General features: G+C 43.7%; 1 protein-coding gene across 2 annotated transcripts in view; it reads right to left on the bottom strand.

The window, feature by feature from the left end:
* Positions 1 to 18,098, bottom strand: part of COL4A4 (collagen type IV alpha 4 chain) — a 127,086-nt gene that overhangs the window by 20,744 nt on the left and 88,244 nt on the right. For both annotated transcript variants that reach the window (XM_055346153.1, XM_055346154.1), the window contains 7 exons: positions 15,393 to 15,467; positions 10,957 to 11,064; positions 10,227 to 10,334; positions 4,621 to 4,692; positions 3,340 to 3,468; positions 3,135 to 3,248; positions 1,970 to 2,125 (listed from right to left, as the gene is read on the bottom strand). In XM_055346153.1, coding sequence (XP_055202128.1) covers positions 1,970 to 2,125; positions 3,135 to 3,248; positions 3,340 to 3,468; positions 4,621 to 4,692; positions 10,227 to 10,334; positions 10,957 to 11,064; positions 15,393 to 15,467 — 762 coding nt within the window. The remainder of the gene's footprint in view (positions 1 to 1,969; positions 2,126 to 3,134; positions 3,249 to 3,339; positions 3,469 to 4,620; positions 4,693 to 10,226; positions 10,335 to 10,956; positions 11,065 to 15,392; positions 15,468 to 18,098) is intronic.

Here is an 18,098-nt window from a genome sequence, read left to right as displayed (position 1 = left end):
GACCAGAAGTGAAGGGAAAACCAGGAAGGCCAGCAGCTCAGGGCCTTACTCGCACAGTCCCTTCTCTTCTTCGGCGCCCAGCAGGGCCTCATTCTGGAGAGAGCCCAGCCAGCCTCACCTTCCTCGGAGGAAGCCCCCTCTGGGACCCCATCCCAATCCCACCTGCTCTTATCATGCTATCATAGAAGAGTGTCCCCTACTTGAAGCACCTGCCTCAGTTTCTATCCCTGGATCCTTTGGTGTGAATGTCTGTCTTCCCCCCATGAAACTATGCCGAGTAAGAGTGGGGACCCTGTTTAAACTGCTCACCGTTAGAATCCCGTAGGGGCCTAATAAGTGTTTGTGGAATAGATTAAGTATTTCCCACTAAGTCTGAAAAGGTAAGCTGAAGGTAAACACTCTTTGGACCATATGCCCCCTGGAATGGGAGTTAAGCAGCACGCTTTATGGTTTCATCAGTACTTCTAAGTCTTTGTATATCCTTTTTTTGGTCACTGTTACTTACACTGCATACTGTTTTCCCAATCCTAAAGAATATTTCCAGGTGGCGGTTCATTCTCTAGAGTAGCAACTGGGAAGAAGGAGTGTCTTATTTGGAAAAGGGACAAGGTTGTTCAGCGAGCCTCCTCCTTCCTTTTGGTGACTGGCAAGCTAGTGTGTCTGTCCAATTCTGGGGTTCAGGAACTGGAAGCCCACATACCTGCAGACATAAGCCACATTCTCTAAAATTGATTTCATTGCTAATGAAGTTGAAGAGGGTTGTTGTGTACTGTTGTGCAGGTTGCGTACTGCACCATTACAGGGATGCCATTTGCACTTAGTCACGGCAGCCTTGTGGTGATTTTGGCCTTCATTTTTCCCTAATCTTTTGCTTTATTTCCTATTTGGTTCAGAAGTTAGGCAAGGAGCCAGTTATTGGGCAGACTTTGACAGTTGCTTCTCTGGTATCCAGCTTCCTTATCTATGACATAAGGGAATTAAAATGGAAAACCATTCTTGGTCCCTTTTCGACAAGAAAAAGTGCTATGAAATGAATAACTCTCTGAAATCCTGGTGACCAAAAACTAACAGTTAAGTATTAGCAAATTAGATTTTTAAAAAATGGCTTAAAAAACATTTCAGCTTTAAAAAGTGGGGGGATTCAATAATGGAGACTGTCTCACGAATATAAAAAGACAAGATCAACCATCTCGAACGGAACTGTCCAGTACGGCAGCCACTAACCACATGTGGCTCCTGAACCCTTGAAATTGGCGCGTGCAAACTGGGCTGTCCTGTAAATAATGAAACACGCACCAGACTTCAAAGCTGGGGAGGACGATGTCTTACCTGGGAGAAAAACCAGGTTTGTACAAACGGCCCTGATTGTTGCATAACTGACAGTTTATATCAACGACAATGTGCCAAAGTGGTAACACTTGAATATATTATGTCGAAGGAAATATCGGAGTTCATTTCACTTATTTCTCTTTACTTTTTTTTAAAAGATTTTATTTATTTATTCGAGAGAGAGAGAGAGAGAGAGGCAGAGGGAGAAGCAGGCTCCAGGCAGGGAGCCTGATGTGGGACTCGATCCCGGGTCTCCAGGGTCACACCCTGGGCCAAAGGCAGGCGCTAAACCGCTGAGCCACCCAGGGATCCCTCTCTTTACTTTTTTAGCATGAGGCTACCACGCCTTTTCGTTTCGTGGGTAGCTCGTGTTCTATTTCTGTTGTTCAGTTCGGGTCTTTAGACCATCAAGTGTGTTTCATTAGGGGCTGAGGATGAACTTGTGTTTCTTCCCCTTACACGTCCAACCGTCACCCGAGCCTTCGGACTCTTTGGGAGAGTCAGGGAATGCACTTCGGGATGCAGGGACTCTGTCCATCGGAAAGGAGAGCTCCCCGGTGCTGGTGCAGAAGCCCAGGCCCCGAAGGGAGGGACAGCAAGGGTCTTCATGCCCGACTTGAGAAACGACCTGCGTTCCTACCTTTCTGGCCATCTTTTCCATCACATCCTGGGAAGCCTTGGTGTCCTGGAGGGCCGGGTGGGCCCGGGGGACCTGGAGGCCCCGGCGGCCCACAGTCTCCTGGTTCCCCTCTCAGAAGGTCAACGCTCCCGGGGGGGCCTGGGGGCCCGGGTGCTCCTGACCGCGGGGAGGAGGCAAAAAGCTTCTTTCAGTCAAAGACCAACGTGGCAGCTGGCCGCCTGAGAGCTTCTTAAGGAAAGGAACTGAATGCAAGCGAGAGATGAAGGGAATTGGAAGAACGACAAAGCCCGCGGTGTCGGGAGTGCAACAGAGACTGTCTCGCGGAGCCCAAGCTGGGCGGTGGCGCAAGTGGCCTGTTAGTAACCATTAGACAAGTGGCTTTTCTTTGCATTGTCATGCCACTGCCTTAATATCGGGTAGAAGGATGGATGGATGGACGGACAGAAGGACAGACGGGCGAACTGACACATAGATGAAAGGCTTTGGAGAAAATCTGGTGATGGAAGAGGAATATTCACTCAATTAAAGGTTCAAATCTATTTGAAAACAGGCGTCTACACCCATGAGGTGAGCCCGAATTCTAGTCCCCCTCAGCTTCTCATACCGCCTAGGGTATTTGGGAGCGTTTTAATTTTTCTCAGCCAAAAATAGAATCGCATAATACTTGAGCCCACCCTGATGATCGGCCTGAAGACTTAAGGCAGTTGGGGTGGGCCTGCGAGGCGGCTGTGGTTGGGGGCCTGGGGCCGCCCTCCGCGATCCCCTGGGCGTCCCCCGGCCCAGTCTGCGCCCACTCTGTCCCAGCCCCACGCTCGGAGGGACGGCGAGTCCTGCGAGCAGCCCCTGGGGGCCTCTGTGCTGCGAGTGCCAGGCCCGGGCACCGTCACGCTGGTGGTGGCGGCTCAGGCGGCAGGTGCCCGGGACCCAGAGGTCCCACTGCTGCTGCGCAGGCCCTGCCGAGGGCCACCTGTGTCCCCAGGGAGGCGGTGCACAGAGCCGCCCCGGCCGGGGACAGCCCGCCGCCCGCACTCCCACCTCGGCCACCTGCCGCGTTGACGGCGCCGCTGAGGGCCTTCAGCAATGGCTCCGTCTGGTCCTACGTCCCTCCAGAGCCGGGGGCCTGCACGGAAAGCCTCCACCACCCCCTGCTGGGATTGTCCCATACCTCTCGGACCATCGGGGCCAGGAGGACCCACATCTCCGGGTGGACCTGGGTCAGGAACGTGACCTTCAGCAGCTTTTCCTGTGGCACCTGCAGGACCAGGGGCTCCAGGTCTCCCTGAGGAGGGACACGGTCAGCTGTCAGCCTCGTCCCATTTGCAAGGTTTTGATTTAGTTATTGAGAGAGGGCAGAGCATGCCGCTTCTTACCTGGGGGGCCGGGGGGGCCTCTTTCTCCAGAAAGGCCTGGGGGAGAAATTCCCGGGCTCCCAGGGTCTCCCGGCTCCCCTTTCAGCCCAGGTACGCCCACTGGACCGGGTGGGCCCACTTCGTGCAAACCTTGATGAGGGAAACAGTATTAGTCCAGCGTCTTCTCCCTCTTGGTCCCTGTTGTGGCTCCTGGAGAAAAATTGCCTCCAAACAGGGTGACGGGGACACAGCCGGTTGTGCTGAGACCAACCACCTGCTGCAGTGGTGGGGCCCTAATGGCTGCAAAGCCCTCCCTGGGTCGGTGGTCATCACTGCTTACACCCCATCAGCCATGGGTTCGTTTTATGGTTATTTCCCAGATTAAAACACACACACACACACACACACACACACACAAACCCACAACAGTGTATCAATGTTCCAACCTCTATCTCAGAAAGCATGAGACCCCAAATGAGATCCAGCAATAAGTAACTATGAATACACTGGCTTGAAATGTAAGGTGGGGATTAGCATGGAGATAACAACCAACCATTGCGGAGTTTCATCCTGAAAAGCGAGAACATCACTGGTTTCTTGCGGGAGGCACCCATTTCACCAGACTCTTTGGAAGAGCCACTGAAGTGAATCCTATGTGCCCTACATTAACTCTTGGCCTTCCAAACTGTATCAAGATTCAGTCTCACTCCAGCCACAGTATCAAACCTGGCGGCCCAACAATCCAACCCGCCACCCAAAGACCCTCAAACCTCCGTGTCTGATTCCAGCTGCCTCGTCTGATTGTAAGCTGTTTTGCTGAGACACTAAAGCAACAAACATCCACTATATTAAAATACCAGAGGGACACCCGGGGGACTCAGTGGTTGAGCATCTCCCTTTGGCTCAGGACGTGATCCCGGGGTCCTGGGATCGAGTCTTGCATGGGGTTCCCTGCAGGGAGCCCACTTCTCCCTCTGCCTGTGTCTCTGCCCCTCTCTGTGTGTCTCTCATGAATAAATAAATAAAATCTTTAAAAAGAAAAGTGAATCTTTAGCAGAGAAACAGTCCCAAGCAACATCAACAGAAGTCACTGTTAACCAGCCATTCTTTCTTAAATTGGGTTTTCTCAGGGGTCCTTTTTTATATAAATCATCTCCAGTCCTAATAATAGTCCAAGACTGTGTCTCTAAGCTAAGCCAGCTTCTCAGTCCGGCACCCCGATCATGTGCAGTGAAGGAATCCCAGCAGCCTCTCACAGTCTGTTGATCGCAGTTCGATCTCTCGCAAAGGATTTCCTCTTACCTGAAGCACCTTTGGCTCCTTTCTGACCCTTTAAACCATGCAAGCCGTTCAGACCCGGTGACCCGGAGGGACCTGAAACACATTATAGGCCTGTGACCCGCCAGGGAAGACCAGGTGTGGAAGTTCACTGGCCACTGGGGACGACTCACTGATGTCCACCAGTGGAATCCCCAGCCAGGAGAGGGCCGTGAGTTCTCACTGCTTAGATGTCATTATCAAGGCTAAATCCAGGCCAGTGGCTATTATTTAACACACTCATTCAAAGGACTTTTTTTTTGCAAGACAGCTTAACACATTTCTTCAGTTTTAACATACTGCTCTTGGTTTATGACCATATTGTGAACATCTCTCTCTATCCAGATAGAGACTAGAATTACTGAATCTAGGGGTAGGAAGGGACCTTAGGTTCTATGACAATGAAATCATCCTAGACGAGAGAAGAGAGATTGGACTGGAGCAAACCCAGGCCTCCTTCCTCCCAGGCCCAGGACCTGTCCACTCCACCATGCTCTGTGGATACTAATTTCTTCAAGATCTAGTCAGGTAAAGGGAGTAAGACAATAAGGACAGGCGGGGCCTGCGGCAAACTGGGGAAATACATGACCCAACTTTTCTTCAAGTATAAAGAAGAGGCTTGCAGGGCAAGTTCGGCTGGTGCTATGTCTTTGCCACTACTTCTTTCAAAACGAACCGCTCTGATGCCTCTTTACTGAAACTAAATTTATTTCATAACGATCGCTGAAGACTCCAGTCTCTGTAATTAGGTATGATGTCTTTCTGCCAGGCATCAGTAGAGTTCTCCAAGGAGACATCTACCAGCCTGATTTTACGTAAGTTGTCACTGAACACAAACACCTATAAATCTATAGATTCATAAACATATAAATCCTTAAAATACCCATAATACATTTACATCATCACACACAGCATACTTACACAAGTGTACAGATTTATAGGGAGAGAGTAGAGGGGGAAAACCAGGGACAGATGGAGGGAAGGAGGGAGGGAGGGAAGAGAAGAAGGCACACAACTGATACCTTCAGAACATTTCCCAGGAGCTGAGCCCTCCTTCACCAGGTGATTCATACATGTCTTGTCTCACTGATTTGGGGGAAAAAATCTTCTCCTCAGCCCCTGGCAAAACCTGATGACCCTCCAGATTCATTGGTGGATCTTCATCAAAGGCTACGAGCCAGCAGGCCCTTTACTTAGTTTAGGGCCACATCCCTGTCAGTTGCAATCACAACACCCTGGCACACGTCAAATGCCCCTTAGCTACCCCATGACACCTACACAAACCTCTCTCGCCTTTATGCTGGTGCCTGTCTTTGGGTGACTGGATTACTTTGGGTAAATTTATTGAGTGCAAGATCGAGCCTCATTAGCCATCCCATACCCCCATTTGGCATGTGTCCTGACACAAGGTTGGGGTTCAATAGGTGTTTGTTGAATGAGCGAGTGGATGCATGGATGAGTGGATGAGAAAACGTGCCACCGGGAAGGCCAGGGCGTGAATGGGTGGAGAGAAAGCTGTGGGAAGGAGGAGGTACAGCTTCTGTTTGCACGTTACGTTCTTTGATAGGTTCATGGGGGGAATAAGATTTGGTGAAGTTAGAGGCATCCCTTTGGGTATAAATAATTTAAGTGCTAATTATTATCTAGTCATTAATGCAAGTCCTCTGTGGGCTTCTTATTAAAAGATGGCACACTTAGCTACTTCCATTATACTTATTATCCGTACTTGAAATGGAGCGTTAGTCTATTTTTAAACTCAAACTTTAGATTTTGGTGCAGATGAGCCCTATTCTCTCATCCCCCGCCCTCCCCAAAATGGGAACGCACCCTTATTTTTTCCCTCAAGCTCTTATTTCCTAACCACTTTTAACAGTGCTGGCTGAGTTTATTTTTCAACCCTCTTTCCTCTTAATGAGCCGTTTCAAGTTTGCACCAAAAGAACACACAGACCCTCTTCATCCGCCAAATCTGGATATTTATTGCCATCTATCTGAAATGATAATAAATTTTTTGAGAACACTTTGCTATTTCAATGTGTTTTGATCTCCAGCTGAAGCCACCAAGATTGATGGCTTGGGGGACTCCACTAGGGTGGAATGTCTCAGCTCCTGCCAACTCTCCATTGTCTCATCAACACGTCCAGATCCCGGGCTGTCACGGGCCCAGCCCCTCACCATTGTTGAACTGGCCGACCCTTAACTGACCCAATGTTATCTTTCTCAACTGAATGCAGCTACATCTGGGTAGGATTTTAAGGGCAATTTTTCCTTTTTACTGAAAGCTTTTTTATCAACCCCATCTCTAAATCAGAAAGTTGTTCATGCATAAAATATACACAGTGCCGATGAGAGGCAATTAGGCCAACAAAGCACATTCCTCGGTAATGAGGATTTTTTTATTCACCTCGCTGGCTGTCCTCCTGCTTCACAACCTTCATGTAAGGCTACACCTCGCTACACTCATGGGCCTGGGGGCTCTCTCCCCCCAGTCAGACAAGGGAACCCCCTGCTCCAGCCCTAATGGGAATCACAGCCTCCATCCAGGGTTAGCTGGCCCACTCTGACACCGGGTTCCCCCACGGAGGTTTTCTTTTGTTCTACAGTCTGCAAATGCCACTCTATCCACCGTGGCCTCTAGACAGGTTTATATTTTTAATGGGGTGACCACTTTGTCCCCTGTTCGTATGGGATTTTGCTGGCTCTTGGGTCCTGAGGCACCCTCGGTCCCAGGCAAAGCGAGACAGCTGGTCCACCTGAATGTGAACACTGAGGAGAAAGGGACCCACATAACTATAGGTAAAGGGGGGGGGAATTTGAAAACTTAACAAAACAGAATCTGAAATAAGATATATATATATATATATATATATATATATATATATATATATATATATATATATTAAAATTCAGAAACTACATGAGGCCTACTAAGGAGAGGCACAAGAGCATAAAGACATGGTCTCCTAACCCGGGGGAGCTTCAGTCCCCAAATGTACTCAGTGACAGCTGCTGACAAGACAATAGCAAGAGAGAAATAATCCCTGACCTGATAGGACAAATGGGTAATTACATGAGGAGTGGTAAGTGCTGTGGGGGCAGGGCCGGAAGAGACACTCCCCTTGGCATAGAAGGGGGGAAAAAAGAGCTTTTCCATGATGTTCACTGCTGTAAGGTGCATGACATTTTTTTCCAGATAAAAGACATGTTGAGGTGCCTTTTTTCTGAGGTCACCTTTGGCTTGCCACCAGCCAAACCAACCCAATCCACATCTTTACAGTGCTTGTCATGGAACAGAGAGTTGTCTCTAGGCTTTCATTACTCCAGGCTCATGAATGCCCAACTAGGAACTGAGTGTCTTCCCTTTAGAGGGCACGTGTGCTTGAAAATTTAAATCTACAAATCAAGCCATTTTTAGCATATGTTTAAGTTAGAGTTTGAATCTGACCGAACCCAAGCAGGACCCAGAATCCATATGGCCCGTTCCTGCAGAGCAAACAACTTTTTGAGTTCAACAGCTGGTTTGTTCAAACAAGATAATCAGTCCCCCTGACTTATTTAGAACATACTTTAAATATTTAGTTTCTCAGATCAAAGTGTTTCTGCTGGAGTGCAGTTCATTTTTATATCAGCATGATAAACTGCAACAATGGATTTATATTGTAGACGTTTTAATTTTTAGGAATGTATTTCATGGTTCTGTTTTTCTGTTTTTTTTTTTTTTTTTTTTTAAAGACTGGGTGTTCGTTGGGCTGTTTGCAGCGAAACAGTGTCACTGCATGGTCAGGAAGCACCACTGCAGCAGTCGTCTGATTGCTGGTATGAATATTTGGGTTGACATATTTATTTCCTCACCTTCTCTTCACAAACTCATTATTCTATAGCACAGAACTCTGAGCTGGTTGGAGATTATTTTTCGAGTAATTCTGTTACTCAATCAACGTCATTGGCTGTTAGTCTTTTAATAACCCAGTATATTGAGATTATGTAATAAACGCAAACTCATTCAAGAGCAGACAAGTCAACAACAGTAACTTGAGCCTAGTCATTTTAGCCAAACTGGGTATATATTGTTACGGCACCAAGATGTTTGAAAATTCTTGCTATTTTCATTAAACGAGGCGGGTAGGAAGAAGGGGAAATGCAGTAAGAGTGGTTAATAATGGAAATGTTTTCTTTTGGTTTTTCACCAGTTTTATCTTTTAGAGACTCAAAAAAGTGTCAAAGAACACCACATCAGGCCTACCGCGATTTCCAGTGACAGCAAACAGCCATAGTCACTAGATAAGCTTTTATACAAAAAAAAAAAAATTACTACATTGCTTGAGATCCTAAATTTATCACAAATCATTGGACTTGACGCTAAATGCCAATGAAGAGAGAGAAGAGTAAAAGGTGTCTTGTTTAATGATGAGAACCAGAAGACAAGTCATTTTTGGCCACATGGAAATACATAAGTGTACCAATTCTCCAAAATAAAGGGCCTCCCTCTCTGCAAAATTGCACCAGATAATACACACCACACTACTGCATGTTGGAAGACAAAAATTATTTGAAAGCTATTTGGTGAGGGGAGAGATGAAAGTGTGGAAAATTTTAATTTGGATTTTCAAAACCGTAAAACAATTAAGCCCAAAGGAGGGGTTTTCAACTCTTTTGAATGGAGGTAATTTTCATTTGACCAAAATTTAGTACATGGATGAGTCAACTAGCAGAAGGTAAGGGAAGGAAGGAGGAGACAGAGGAGCTTAGTTACAGAAATCTACCACATAAGGCTTGACCCTTCATCTGCTCATTCGAGCAAAGACCCTCAACTTCACAGCTTCTAGTTAAGTTGTCCATTCTTCTACTTGTCCATTCCTCTATTTATCAATTTATTTGTGAACTTAAAAGTACTTACAATAACCATCCAGTAGACTTACTGGGTATCTATCTTGGGCCAAGGATATAAGATTCATATTCCACTTGGTGAGAAAGATCTCTAAACATACAAATGTATACAACGTAGGTGCTATGCTAGAAGTATATACAAAACACCCAGGAGAAAACTTTTGCTTTTTCCTAAAATAGAAGAAATGGACTGAAGAAGAATAAGTACCATGGAGGAATGGAGGGGCATGAAGATTTGTTAATAACAAATAAATGTGATATATGATATTATTGTAACCAAACTTATAACCAGTTTACTATTACTCAGAAGGACCAAACATTCAACCAGGAATGTCTCCCCTACTGCACTGTGATATCCATGAAGGTAGGAACCATGTCTATTGTCTTCAGAACTGTAAACCTAGTGTCTGACACACAAACTAGAACATAATAGGAACTTAATTATCTAAGGCGAGATTACGTGAAGAGGCCTGAACAGTATGGAAAACACTGGGGGAAATGCTCTCAAAAATGGCAGCACCGTTATTTTGGTAGAAGGTGGGTGGAGAACCTAGATGCACCGCCTGAAGCTCTGAGTGAGAGAGAAGAGGAAGGAGCTAATGGGCATCTCTAGGAAAGAGGAAGGATCTGTGACCAAGAGCAGTGGCACTCACTTGGCACCAAAATACAATTTGTCCTCATGGGTGGGGCTTCCTTTGCACTCACCTTTTATTCCTGGAAGACCTGGTGGCCCTGGATCTCCCATCATGCCTCTTGGCCCAGGATCCCCTGTTTCTCCTGGAGGCCCTGTCAGCCCAGGCACCCCTTGATTACCTGAGGACGAGAGGGAGGTTCTGCAGACACCCAGATGATATATGAGTTACCTTAACGGGGGAAGGTCATCTGTGTTCTTAACAGGTGAGTAACTGGGAAAACTGTCTTATCACTTTTATCTCCTAGACCTCCCAACCCTAAAAAGAAAAATACACTTAACCTCAGATGGAGCAAATACACTTTGGGGTGATTAAAGTCACCAATTACAATTTTAAACGTTCACTATATACTGAATCGGCAGGAGGAGGAGCCATAAAAGTGTTGTGTGTGTGATATTTGCCAAAAGTCTAAAAGAAAAAAGAAAACCAGCATCTGAATGGCAGGGGGATTAAGGAGGGATGGAAAGGAGTTTTTATCTGTCAGCCCCTCACTTTGTGACTGGCACCTTGCTAGGCTCTTAACAGGTGTTGTCTTGGTTTACTTCCAGACCAACCCGGTGGTACTGCACTAGCTCTGACCCACAGGTGAGGGATGGGTAGGTCTGAGTGACTTGTCCAAAGTCACAGGTCTGGGAAGGGGCAGAGTCACTTCTGAAATTGGGTTCAAGGGAAGGTTGGCTCTTTCTGATACACCAGAAGTTAGATGAGTGGCCCTGGAAGCTTCCAGGCTCCTTTCAAGATACCTGGACACCCTGGTGGTCCGGAGAAGCCAGGTAATCCTGGCCTTCCAGGTGGTCCTCTGAGCCCTTGAACACCGGGCAAGCCCTGCTCTCCAGGTGCTCCAAGATGTCCTAAAGAAAGAAAGATCCAACATCTGAGTAATTGTGGATTGGTTTCTGAGGTGGTAAATCTATAAAACCTGCAACTTCAGCCCTTGCCATTCTTTTCTATTAGTACTTGTCTACATTTACAAGGTTTCTGTTGAAAATAGCAAGGAAAAGTTGAAAACAAAAAATTTATATCCTACCACCTTAATACAATTTTTCATGGTAGGGATGCCTGGGTGGTGAAGCTGGTTAAGCATCGAACTCTTAGGTTTCAGCTCAGGTCATGATCTCAGGCCTGTGGGGTGGAGTCCCACATGGGACTCTGGGCTCAGTGCAGAGTCTGCTTAAGACTCCTTCTCTCTCTCCCTCTGCCCCTCCCCCTGCTCTCTCTCTTTCAAATAAACAAATCTCTAAAAAAAATTCAATTTTTATGTGTATAACAATGCCCAAATAAGACCCACAATTTTATATTCTGGTTTTTAAAAATTAAAACTGTATTATAAGTAATTTTCCAAATTTGCTATTCTTTTTCTAAGTATTGTTTTTGTTTGTTGTCTTTTTTTTAAGTAGGTGCCATGTCCAACATGGAGCCCAACACGGGGCTTGAACTCACGACCATGAGAGCAAGACCTGAGCTGAGAGACCAAGAGTCAGACACTCGACTGACTGAGCCACCCAGGCACCCCTCTAATTATCGTTTTTAGATTACCAGCTGATAGCTTATTGAGTTAATCTTAACCAATCTAATTTTCTCTTACAATTGGCCATTCAAGTTATTTCTCTTTGCTATTATGCATAACGTTCTTATATATTTTAATCCATTTTTCTCATATTACGGTATTTCCTCAGGAAAAATTCCTAGGAGAATTTCTAGGGAACAGAGTATAATATTTGGGTTCTTTTTTGTGCATTTTAAAATGCTGAAGTATTTTAACGTAAATCACAGACATCATGGAACTCCATCCTTAAATACTTCAGGAGGTATGTCTGAAAAAACCATTTTCCTACATGGCCAAAATAACATCATCACAGCCAAGAAAATTAAGGCCAATCGTTAATATCATCTAGTCTTCATTCCATACTGGAGTTCTCCCAACGGTGCCCTTAATATCCTTCATAGCTGGTTTGTCCACACTGGGTCTCATTCCAGAGCCACACATCACATCTGGTAGCTACGTTCCTTAAAGAAAAAAAAAATCTACTACCGTCTCTTTTTCAAGACAGAGACTTAAAGAGAACAGTTCAGCTGCTGTTTAGTTTAGTCTTTCAGAGTAGACCATTCTGTTCTCGACAGAGGTTGTCAAAAGGTTGTGTAAGTGTTGCCCCAACTCACATCACCACTCGTAACTGGCTACAGCCCTGAGATGGCAACTCTAAGAGCATGCCCTGAGCTCACTGAGGACTTACTAGTTTGTTGGCTTGTTTTCTTGCTAATTCAGTCAGAATAAAATAATATTTCAGACTTCCTCTAGTTACATTTCTTGGATTACTAGAGAAGATGACTATTTCCCCATGTTTGTTTACAATGTTTCACTTTAATACTGTACAGATTTACATGATAACCCAAAAGTCTGTGCTGAAATTAGCCGGTTGAATCTGCAAATAAAATATGTGTCTCTGTATTTACAACCCCGTGGATGGGGGGCACAGTCATTATTTATTAGAACACACATGAAACAAGCCTGTGTTAGTATATACCTGTCCCCTGATCGAATTTAAGATCTATGAGCCTCACTGTGTGTTATTTTATTTACCCTAAAAACATTCCCACAGCAAAGGCAAGCCAGTGTTCTTCTCCTCTACAAATGAAAAGACTGAAAAAAAAAAAAAAAAAAGACTGAGGCTTGCCTCCCCAGTCGTATCCATATTAAGAAGAGAATTTCTGAGTTCATCTGTGCCGTATTTTCTCGCTGAATTGGAAGGGGGAGGTAGCAACCCAGCATAATCATTTAAAATCCCCCGAGACAGGTAGCAGCTCTATGCCTTATGCCTTCTCATTGGGCTCATTCAAATTCAATCAATGCAGCTTTTCCCAGTCAATGGAAATTGTGTATTTAGGTAAACTCTGTGCTGGTGAATAACATATGATGGAATTTAGAAGTTTTAAGCTAAAGCTATGGCACATGAGAAAGGGAACAGTTTAAATGGTGATAACCACAGGACACCAGGGAAATCACGCTAAGGCAAATTCTCTTGAAAAAGTTAGCCTAAGTGGAAAATGACTTGGATTTATAATTTCTCACTTAAAATATTAGGTAATCTCAAAAGCCTCCATTTTGGACTAGTTGCAGCTTATAAAATCTTAGTGTCTTAATGATTTACATAAAACTACCAGTAAAGGTGGGATTTTCAGTTCACAAACTGCTTTCAAGGAATTTTACTTGATCCTCAGAACAATCCTATAATTATGCATGGGGCCAGTTTACAGGTGAGGAAATAGAGGACAAAGATGGTAAGCAACTTGCCCAAGACCACACGGACAGTGAGAATTTGAACCAATGATTTTCCTTCTTAAGGCTTCTTTCTCACTCTGGTACTTATTATGAACCCCCACAATGTTAACCTCAAAACTATTTTCCCCTCCAAATAGACACGTAAGCTGCACATTTTGGTTAAAATACTACATTACCTATTTCTATTTGACCATGTCAGAGCTAAAAGACCAATATGAAAGAGAGTGAGAAAGTTCTTGCAAGTGTAATAGCTAGTTTTTCTGTTAGACTTCCATTTTAGCAAACTTATGGTATAAAAAACAAAAAGACAAAGAAAACAAAAAACTTCTGATCATACTTCTGCTCAGATATTCTTTCCACTGTATGTAACGAAACATGACTATTGCCAAAGAGAATTTTAAGATAATGCACAAAATAAGGGTGCCTGGGTGGCTCAGTCAGTTGGGTGCCTGACTCTTGATTTCAGCTCAGGTCATGATCTCAGGGTCATGACATCAAGCTTTGTGTCAGGCTCTGTGCCCAGTCGGGACTCTGCCTGAGATTCTCTCCTCTCCCTCTGCCCCTCCTCCTACTTGTCCTCTCTCTCAAATAAATAAAATGCACAAAACTATTAATACGAGATATTTTATTTACAAGGGATCCATCTAAAGACAAACCTATGTCTAACCTATCCACCACCAGCTGAATGAGGTCATGCATACATCCCTAACCCATCATTTGTGATTGGTTTCTTTCCAAGCAATGAATACTCCTGTGCAGGTATCTTTATTCACTTGTCTGATCACTGGCGTGATATAAATTCTTACAAATAAAATTACTAAGCTAAAAAGCATGTACCTTTCATCAATGGTGGGTCATGTACTGTAGCCAGCCAGGGCCTCAAGCAGAAGGCAAGAGCGCAGTACATCCTAACCCATTCTGAGGGATAACATGTCACGTGTCAATTGTCACTGATAAACAGAGGATAATCGTTTGAACAATTTAGAGTTATTGTTGGTGATGGAGGTTTTTTTTTTTTTTTTGGTTTGGTTTTTAGTAAATTCCATATTCAGTAAATGAGATATTCCATGATACCTCAACAATGGCACTCCTCACTGGCATTCACATATGATTTTCTGAGTGGGAAAAAAAGGGTTGGAATGATGACCTGAAGCTGTGGTCAGTGTGAGTGGTTATTGCTAATGTACCATTCATAATTCTAGAGATTGTGAAGTAGTCCAGCTTTTAATTGCTTGCAATAATCATGTTTGACCATGTCAAAATCTGGGCATGCCAAGGGGAATGGATTGTTAGGTCACCATCGGAGGTCATGGGAGCCATGGTAGAAATGACTGAGAATCCCTGGTACAAAATCCTGATGTCCTTCTAGGCCAAGGATGTGGTGGAGATATGTATAAATAATCCTTCTGAGATGTGTGTAAACAGGGAAGAAAATAAAGATATAATTATTGCCGGATAGGAGTAGAAAGTAATTGTTCTATTTTTCAAAGTAATTTATTCTTTTTTGTTTTTGTTCTGTTTTTAAAATTTTTTTAAATTATTTATTCATGAGAGACAGAGAGAGAGAGAGAGAGGCAGAGACACAGGCAGAGGGAGAAGCAGGCTCCTCTCAGGGAGACTGATGTGGGACTCGATCCCAGGACCCCGGGATCACGGTCTGAGCTGAAGGCAGATGCTCAACCACAGAACCACCCAGGCATCCCATTTTGTTTGTTTTGTTTTTGTTTGTTTATTTGTTAAACAGGCTCCATATGCCAGTGTGGAGCCCAACACAAGGCCTGAACTCATGACCCTGAGATCAAGACCTGAGCTGAGACCAAGAGTCAGACGCTCAACTGACTGAGCCCCCCAGGTGCCCCTATCCTTTATTGTTTTAATAAGAAAAACATTCAGCTATACCTGGACATCCAGGGCTACCCGGTTCACCCTTTGGACCTGGTGGGCCGAACTGACTTGCAGGGTCACCTTTGCTTCCTGTAAGTGATAAAATGCATAATACATTATTTAAGATAACTTTATTTCTTAGAAGGGACTTAATAACAGTCATATTTGTCTTTATAGTTTATCTTCAAATATTCCAGAAGAATTTTTGGAAAAACAGGGTTTTTTTCCCTACATAAGAACAAATGAAAACATAGAAGATGTGATTTAAATACACACACACACACACACACACACACACACACACCTTTTTATTTTTTATTTTTTTTTAGTTCGTAACAATCATCAACTATATCTTAATCGGTTTGAATTTTTAAATTTCCTAAAATAGCTTTAAATTTAGGCATCTATTTAGGCAATTACTTGGCACTGAGCATCTATATTCTTAGTGTTTTAGAAACAAAAAACAGAAATTTCCCCTGTTTTAGCTGCAGTAAGCACATTTCAAGCTCTCTGCAAGGGAGCTCAACCCGGTATCCTCTCAGTGTCAACTCAAATATGAGAGCTTCCCCACTTGTAACTTCTGAAGAAGACATGTAGGTTATTCTTTCTGAAGTAGTAAATGTACACAGTTCATTTTTCTTATGGCAAATGTTGTATTATTTATGGAATGTCTCTCAAAATGCAAAGCATGTTTCATTGGTGGTGAGGGAGGAGATTTTTAGTCATTCATTAATTACTTTTATATTTTGTTACACTTTTTTAAAAGATTTTATTTTTAAGTAATCTCTACACCTAACATGAGGCTTAAACTTACAACCCTGAGATCGAGTGACATGCTCTCCTGACTGAGCCAGTCGGGTGGCCCTACTCCTTTATATTTTATTCATTGCATTTATATTAAAGTAAAATATCACTGTTCATCAAATCTGTGAATTCACAGATAGTGAAGTTAAAACTAAGGTTAAAAAGGTGAATCATATTTTAGTAGGTTTAAAGAAAGCTATTAACCCAATTGTATATAAGGACAGTAAAAAAAAAAAGGACAGTAATAATGTTAAAGGTTTATGCAAACATCATAATTTAAGATATCCTGATTTTTGTTGCTTGTTTGAATTAAGGGTTAATGAAACCTCTCTTTCTCTAAGAATATTTTTACCCACAGGTAACTGTGTTTCTGTTTCCCTGGAAATCTGATTAAGGTAGAATGCCAGTTGTGTTATGAGGCGACATTGTTTTTGGCACAAGGTAAACCAAGATCTATGAAGCCAAATCTAACTTGTAGCTTTTCGTAAATAAATTTTTAATGAAACACAGCCACACCCCTGGTTCGCATTTTGTCTGGCTGCTTTCATGCACAGTTGAGTAGTTTCAACAGAGACCACAGAGCCGAAAATACCTGTGATCTGGCCCCTCGAAAAAACACACTTGCTGACCCGTGGCTTATGGTAAAAATAACTCAACTGTAAATTATATGTGGCCCAGACATTCTTAAGTGAAATATTAACACCTGGTGGGAAATCATGGCTCCGGTCTTCTCTATGTCCTATGACTCTTGTCACTGGGACCCTAAAAGCCGTATCTATGGAGTCCTTAGAAGAGATATTAGCTTCCACGGTGCAGAAGGCTTCCAGACCAAGGTAGACACTGCCCACCACTGTGGATCTGGTCTCCTTGTACCCGAGCTGTCACTTATGGAGAGGCAGTCACTACAAAGATTGCTGAGAGACCCCCACTGAGACCTTGTGTACAACAAGCATGCTATTCTCTCTCTGGTACCCTTGGATCTGAATGCCAAATGTGGATAATTTGGGTCTTGAGTGTTTGACTATCAAGCAATCTAGCAGAGTCTAAAGAGAACCCCTTGGTTAGTATCCAGAATATATAAAAAACTTATGAAACTCATATCCCCCAAAATAAATAATCCAATTAAAAATGGGCAAAGACACAAACAGACATTTTTCCAAGGAAGATATCCAGATGGCCAACAGTTACATGAAAGGAGGCTCAACATCACTCATCATCAGGGAAATGCAAACCAAAACCATCATGAGATACCATCTCATACCTGTCAGAATGGCTAAAATCAACAACACAAGAAACAACAGGTATCAGCAAGGATGTGGAGAAAAGGGAGCCCTCTTGCACTGCTGGTGGGAATGCAAACTGGTGCAGCCACTGTGGAAAACAGTATGGAGGTTCCTCAAGAAATTAAAGATAGAGCTACCCTACCATCTAGTGTATTTCATTTCCCCCCAAAATACAATACTAATTCAAAGGGATACATGCACCCCAATGTTTATAGCAGCATTACCTACAATGACAAAATTATGGAAACAGTCCAAGCATCCATCATTTAATGAATCGATAAAGAAGATGTGGGTGTACACACACACACACACACACACACACACACACACACACACACACACACTAGAATATTACTTAGCCGTAAAAAGGAATGAGATCTTGCCATTTGCAACAATATGAATGGAGCTAGAGGGTATTGCTCAGTGAAATAAATTAGTCAGAGAAAGGCAAATACCACATAATTTCACTCATATGTGGGATTTAAGAAACAAAACAAATGAGCAAAGAGGAAAAAGGGAGGGAGAGGCAAACCAAGAAACAGATTCTTAACTATAGAGAATAAACTGATGGTTACCAGAGAGGTGGTGGTGGGGGGATGGAGGTGATAGGATTAAGAAGCACACTTGTGATGAG

The sequence above is a fragment of the Nyctereutes procyonoides genome, unplaced genomic scaffold, assembly GCF_905146905.1.
Source record: "Nyctereutes procyonoides isolate TBG_1078 unplaced genomic scaffold, NYPRO_anot_genome, whole genome shotgun sequence".
NCBI lineage: Eukaryota > Metazoa > Chordata > Mammalia > Carnivora > Canidae > Nyctereutes > Nyctereutes procyonoides.
This window is presented reverse-complemented; position numbering and strand designations above follow the sequence as displayed.